The sequence below is a fragment of the Akebia trifoliata genome, chromosome 12 (genome assembly GCF_017979445.1).
Source record: "Akebia trifoliata isolate Shusen 1 chromosome 12, ASM1797944v1, whole genome shotgun sequence".
Classification (NCBI taxonomy): Eukaryota; Viridiplantae; Streptophyta; class Magnoliopsida; order Ranunculales; family Lardizabalaceae; genus Akebia; species Akebia trifoliata.
In genome coordinates, this window is record NC_141386.1 from 10,220,175 (window position 1) to 10,227,243 (window position 7,069).

The 7,069-nt window shown below is 32.9% G+C and overlaps 1 protein-coding gene across 9 annotated transcripts in view; it reads right to left on the reverse strand.

The window, feature by feature from the left end:
* LOC147388877 (transcriptional corepressor LEUNIG-like) overlaps positions 1 to 6,640 on the reverse strand; it is a 36,194-nt gene extending 29,554 nt beyond the window's left edge. For 6 of the 9 annotated variants that reach the window (XM_086418437.1, XM_086418436.1, XM_086418434.1 and 3 more), the window contains exons 1-3: positions 6,159 to 6,486; positions 5,444 to 5,541; positions 5,212 to 5,321 (exon numbers count right to left, since the gene is read on the reverse strand). In XM_086418437.1, coding sequence (XP_086274563.1) covers positions 5,212 to 5,321; positions 5,444 to 5,541; positions 6,159 to 6,190 — 240 coding nt within the window. In that variant the 5' untranslated portion in view covers positions 6,191 to 6,486. Of the gene's footprint in view, positions 1 to 5,211; positions 5,322 to 5,443; positions 5,542 to 6,158; positions 6,489 to 6,622 lie in introns of those variants that run through there. The other 3 variants (XM_086418429.1, XM_086418435.1, XM_086418432.1) reach the window with 3 other exon arrangements.
* Positions 6,641 to 7,069: the final 429 nt, after the last annotated feature.

Consider the following 7,069-nt stretch of genomic DNA (forward strand, 5'->3'; position numbering starts at 1 on the left):
CTCCAACTCTCATATTTCTGTGGAGTTAACAAAGCTGGGACAACACATGGGCTCATACTTTTCCCAATCAATCCCTTACGAATCAATTCTTCAACTTGATTCTACAGGATTTCAAACTCTTTTGGGCTCATCCTATAATGTGGCAAATTAGGCAAGTTTGCACCACGAACCAAATCAATATGGTGTTTAATATATCTAATAGGAGGAAACCCATCTAAAAGGTCTTCAGGTACAATCCTCTCAAATTCAACCAACAAAAGTCTCACCTTTTAGGGACTTCCAGAACCTTATCTTCTTCACTTTTCATTACTAAGACATACATCTCTCACGCTTCCTTGGACTCTTGTAAGATGTTACTAACGATTAGAAAGGATTGCCCCTCCACTTTAGTAGTTTTCGAACGATTCTCTCCTTTCATAGGGGTAAGGACAATTTTAATCCCATCCTTATAGAACATGAAAGTGTCACTCTTGCCTCTATGAGTAGAATCTACATCATACTGCCAAGTTCTACCAAATAGCATATGGCAAGCATCCATATCAACTATGTCAAAAGTAACTGTATCCTTGTAAAAAACTTCAATTGAAATGGAATTTGACATATTTCAATTATCTTTGTTTCAGATATCTTTTTTCCTATGGTTAGCGACATTAAAGAGACTCGCAACATTGGATCAGTTAATTAAAAGAGGCTTTATTTCCCCAAATCAATGTTGTATGTGTAGTTCGCAGGCGGAAACAGTGGATCATCTATTCATTCATTGTCGGGTGGCTCATCACATTTAGTCACATTTCTTGTCTTTATTCGATATAGTAGGTTGCTTTCCTCGCTCCATCAAGTCGATTTTGGTAGCTTGGTAGGCGTTTGGATAGGACTCCTTGGCTACTTCTGACTCTTGCGGGGAGTTAGAAGTCGTTTGGATGCATTTGAATGAACAACTCCTTCGAAGAGTTACTCCGCGCAAGAGTAAGAAATTACTCTTTGTGAAGAAGTCAAGAAAACCTATTTCTCAAAACTCATCTTGCGGGGAGTTAAAATCTAACGGCTCGTTTTACCAAAATACCCTTAACTTTATTAATTTTCTATGAAAATATTCGTAATTCATGTCCTTAAATCAAACGAAAGAAACCTTTATTAATATTAAAAAAAAAATTTAATTTTGAGTTTAATGGATTTAATCACATTATATTAATATTTAATATTTAAAATATTATATTATATTATATTAATATTTATAGTTAAACACATTATATTAATATTTAATATTTAAAATATTATATTATATTATGTTAATATTTATTATATTATATTATATTAATATTATAGTTAAAATGTCAAAAACAATATAGTTTGAAGGCATATTATGACACTAAAAGACAGTTTGTCAAATTTTTTTTTAAATTTTGAGTATAATGGATTTAAACATATTATATTAATATTTAATATTTAAAATATTATATTATACTATATTAATATTTATTATATTATATTAATATTTAATATTTATAGTTAAAATGTCAAAAACAATATAGTTTGAAGGCATATTATGATACTAAAAGACAGTCTGTCAAATTTTTTTTTTTAATTTTGAGTATAATGGATTTAAACATATTATTTTAATATTTAATATTTATTATATTATATTAATATTATAGTTAAAATGTCAAAAACAGTATAGTTTGAAGGCATATTATGACACTAAAAGACAAAAAATAATAACTGGTATAATATAAGGGTATTCTGATTTTTTATAGAAGTCATGAGAAGTCAGTATGGTTCCCAAACAGACTTCCAGCATAAAAGTACTTCTACCAGTACTTCACAGAGTTGATTGCCAAACGTCCTTTCTGCACAGAATTACTTTTCCAGCTCCTCCACAGAGTACTTTAGCTCCTGTTCTTTGGAACAGTAGTTCTGCTCCTGGTATCTAAACAGGCCCTTGATTGTCGTGGGAAGGTTCCTTCTCGTCTTCTAAGCGGCTCCTTTGATTTTTGGCTCCCTTTGCAATCTGTTGGGGTATTTGGAAAGAACACGACTAGTGCATTTTTGAAGGGAGAATTTCTACGTTGGAAAGCCTAGTTTTTTCTATTTTGGAGTTCTTATTCTCTTGGAGCAAACTTTATAAGGAATTCAATGGGGTCTTCTTTGAAGATTTTGTTGTGTGTTGGGATATGGTGTGTGCTCTTTGTCGCGGTTTGTTGTTTAGTCTTGTTGTGTTCTCTTGGTTTTGTTTCCTTCTCTTTGATTTGGGTGGGTCTTCTCGACCCCCCTAGTTTTTTCTCTTATCAATAAACTTATCTTTATCGATCAAAAATAATAATTATCTTTGTTTCACCTACCTTCTTTATCCAACCAATTTTGTATGGGGTGGGATGCGTCTCGGTCACAATTGTAGCTTGTCAACCATGATCTTAGACACAATATTTTCATTGCTGCCACCATCTATTATCAATCACAAACCCCTTGGTTAACTGTCAACTTAATCCTGAAGATGTTATGCCATTGTGGATCAATTTCTTGCCTACGTGTATACAACAATCTACGAACAACGAGAGAAACTCCTTCATCTTCGTGAGTCCAAGTCTCTTATTCTACTTCTTCCACTTCTTCTTTAAAATCCGATTCATCATCATCTATTGCTTCATCATGAGTTGTTAGATTGACCATTGGACGTTGTGGCCACTAGTTAGAACAATGTCCTGGTTGACTGTAACAACACTTATTCAGTTGTAGGTAGGCATAAGGATTTGAAGATGAACCCCGATTAGTGTTGGCTTTTGCAATTGACTTAGCTTGACTACTTTCCGAATCTCAATTTGTAACATGTGTTTGGGTATTTCCTCGAAACGATGCTTTAACTCAATTCAGTTCCAGTTCCAATATTGTCGTAGTGGTCACAATCTTCCTAGAAGCCTGATTTCACCAACTTAGACAATCCAATTGGGTTTCAACTCTTGTTATTAACTAAACTACATCATTCAGAGTGTAAACAGGTTGTAACGAAACCCTTTCTTAGATGGTCACACACAATCTACCTAAAAACCTAGCTACTTGTTGTGATTCTATTTCAATAAGATTATTATAAACTGACAGCCGAAAGAATTCAACAGCATAATCTCAGATTGAGTGATTTCCTAGGCGACAAATTTGGTATTGTTGGAATAGGTAGTATCTGATCATAGTCCATAGGGAGGAAGTGTGCCCTCAATAGTTGTTTCATATTATGCCAAATTCGGATTGGGGCTTTGGCTTGTCAAGTTCGTAACAACTGCAACTGCTCTCACCATGCCGAATCTCCTCCTTTAAGATTGTAAGCTACAAGCTTAATTTTCTTTGCTTCCGCAATATCCATGTAATCAAAATAACGTTCCACCTCCAAAAGCCAATTGAGAAAATTCTTTATATGAAGTTGACCGTTGAAAAAAAAAAGTCTCGATCTTAAATTGCAACCCTTCATTCACCATGTTGTAGTATAATATCATCAATTTCTTCATCAATAGACTCACTTTCATGGACTCACCTACGAATGTTCATAACCCTCGATCCTTGAACATGTTAATCTCTATCATTAAGTATGATTCATTCATTACCTTGGATCTGATTCTCATGCAAAACCTGAGTCAACTGCTCAATTGTGGTATACATAGTTTGCAACAACCGTTGAGTCTCCTGTTGGAAGGATTCGAAGGTTGCTATGGTTACAACTCGATAATCTAGAACATCATCCATGAAATTTGTCGAACTTAATCCATCTTTAGATGCCATAGGAATGAGGAACTCTTGCTTTGATACCAATTGGCGTAACGGAACGTTAAGTAAATCACGATTATGAAAAAGGAAGAAGATCACCATCTTCAACCAGTAAGATTACAAAAATCCACAAGAGGAAAAGTTCTAAAATCTTTTTTAAAAAATCAGAATTTATTTATTTATTATTATCAATTTTCGGATTTGGAGCTCCTCATACAAATAACTCCATCAAAAAAACTTAGAATCCTACTAAAATACTAAAAATTAGCGTTCCTAACATATCTTTAACATAATAGCAACTTTCTAATCCTATTGCAATTCAATTTGGATACTTCTAATTAGAATCTAAATAATAGAATCAAATTTTAAAACAAATTAAAAAATAACAAGGAATTGTACTCCTAACATAACTATGAAATTGAAATCCTACTAGAACTAGAACTAGAAATAGAAATCCCACTAAACCTCTAACTAGAATTGCAGTTGTCATACATTAGGGGTCAATCACCACTACATATAAGGTTCCAAGATTTTTCTTATTTTCCAACAATTCTCTCCTAATGAGTCAAATATTGGCTCTAGGCTTGGCTCTTTTAGAAAAAGAGAAGAATGAGAGATGAAAGAGAAGGTCTTCTCTCCAACCCAAATAGGCATTGTGGTTCACAGGAAGATATTGATGGTAGGAAAAGATCTGAAGATATTAAAGATCTAGGTTGGGCTGGCAACATGAACCTGACTGCACTATTCAACAAGCCTAGATCAATAATGTCTTCAAATCTTTTTTTACCACCAAAATCCACTTTAGTTCTTGCCTTCCACCCTTTGAGAATCCTTGACGTTTTGAATTACCATGACTAGCTTTTAGCATTCCATGATTAGCTATGTTAGTCCCATAACTTCCCAAAGTTCTTTAAGCTACATTAGAGTTAATAGTGAATAAAGCAATTTCTTGTAGGTACCTAAAACAGGAAGAATGACTCGAGATACTTACAAGAGAACAAACATAAGGACATGGGTTTAAATTTTCTGCATATGTATAAGAAGACAAAGTCATTCGGTTGTTTGGTCAGATAGTTGATAGAGAATGGTAGAGTACGAAAGTCACAAAATACCTAACCTACAAATAAAAAAAATTCACAAATTGGAAAAGGCAGCCATCTAACCGAAAAGTTAAAAATCCCAAATCCTATCAAACAAAATAATATAATAATAGAACCAAAAAATCATAAGCTTAGCAAGTCCATGTAGAGAAAGGAATCACACCAAGTTGGAATAGCATCCAAAAAAAGTAATATAAAAAAAAAAAAGAATCTCATCCTGTCTACAAAGATGGAATTTTGGATGTATCTTATGCCAAAACAGCTATTCTAACATGTAATAGAATTCAATAACATGACAATCTGACTTGAATACAAAAAGTGGGAATTTCAACTCCAAAATGAAAATATCTTAAAACCCCACCTCGATGTAGGACGCAGCAACTTCAGAGTGCTTCTCATTTGTCCTAGCAATGAAGATATCCCAAAATACCGACCACCATTCAAAGAGAAACCCACCCGGGGCATCGATGGCTGTAAACCCATGTCAATACAATAAACTAAGAAAGCAAACTAGACTACGAGAACAGCAATTTATAAAACTCTGAATATATCTAGGATCTCTCTTTAAAACTAAAAATAAAAAATAATATTACCAACTGGGTCCGAAGACACCTTCCCTTCGGCTTGAAACGCCTTTGCTGAAGCCTGTAAATTCCTCTTCACTAAATAATCATAAATATACACATCCAACCTGTTTTCCATCAAATATTAATCAATTTTTTTCAAAAGAGAACACATGAAGAACAAGAACAGCATTGACCCTCAATAATGCCAATCCCAATACAAGAATAAAAAAAATGGGAACAAATGAACTAGCATAAAAATAACCAAACTTGCCATAATCGAACCCCAAACAGAAAAATCAAAGAACCCATTAATAAAAACAACTACCACTGTACCAACAAAAATAGACATATCTATCAGAAATTTATCAAAGATAATACAGGAAGAACAAGAACAACATGGAGCAAATGAACTCCAATAAAAATAACCAAACTTGCCTTAATCGAACCCCCAAACTGAAAAAATCAAAGAATCCATTAACAAAAACAACTACCACACCAAACCAAACATTGAAAGAAAACCTAAACCCTAGAAGAAAAAAAAGAAATACCCAGATGAGAAAGACCAAAATAAAGAATACCTATTAAAGAGTAAACCCAAAGTTCAAAAAAATCAAATCCACAACAAGCACACAACTCCCACCAAAAAAAATATATATATAAAAATAAATCCCTCCAACAAATGAAACAGCTAATAAAAGCCAAATAATGAAGAAATATAAGATAATAATGAAGAAAAACTTACATTTTATCGGCTTCCCAGTTGGTCTGAGACATGATTTATGAATCAAAAAAAAAAAAGTTGTGGAGAAATGACAGAGAACTCCTTCCTTCAGTCAGATTCTTAGAACATGGGTTACGCTTTATGATTTTTGAAAAGCTCGATCTTCTCCATCATCTATGAGGCAACAATAACAGTTACCCCACAAAAATCACATTTTTGTTTCAAAAAACATTCTTAAAATAACCTCTAACAGTGAACAGAGAGAAAAGTGGAGAGAATAAATTCAGTTTTAGAGAAGAGAATCAACATCTCTGGTTCTGGTGAAAGAAGAAAATTATAATAAAGGAGTAATTTTATAATAAATTAATGATAATATGATATAATATATAAATTTTAATAAATAAATAAATAAGTTTAAGTATTATATATATTATTATTATTTATTATATAATAATAATAAAAGAGAGATAGAAGGACAGATTTACCTGCAAGCCCAAAACCTTGCTTTTGTTTGTGTGCACTTTTATTTAATATTTTTATTTCTTTTTCTTTATTGGGTCTGACAATTTTGGGTAGCTGTGGACCTCTGGTGGATTGAGCTGCTGCAGATGTCATTATTGTTATGAGACTGAAATGACCAAACTAACCTGAATTTCCTAAAAAATATCTCACCTGAAACAATGCCATAAACCTATTTTTACATACTCACAAAATTTACAAATGTACCCTTAACTGACTGACGTTGGGGAAATGGTCGGGTTGGGTTTTCTATAACATTTCGTTAATACGACCCAAACTCCAATCTGTAAATAATTAGATCGGACGAGGACAGATCAAAATCAAATCCAGATTGACATACAAAACATGAGTATCAAGTTACTTTCGAAAATATCTTAGGGTAAATTACATTTTAACCCTTAATAGTTTGGCAT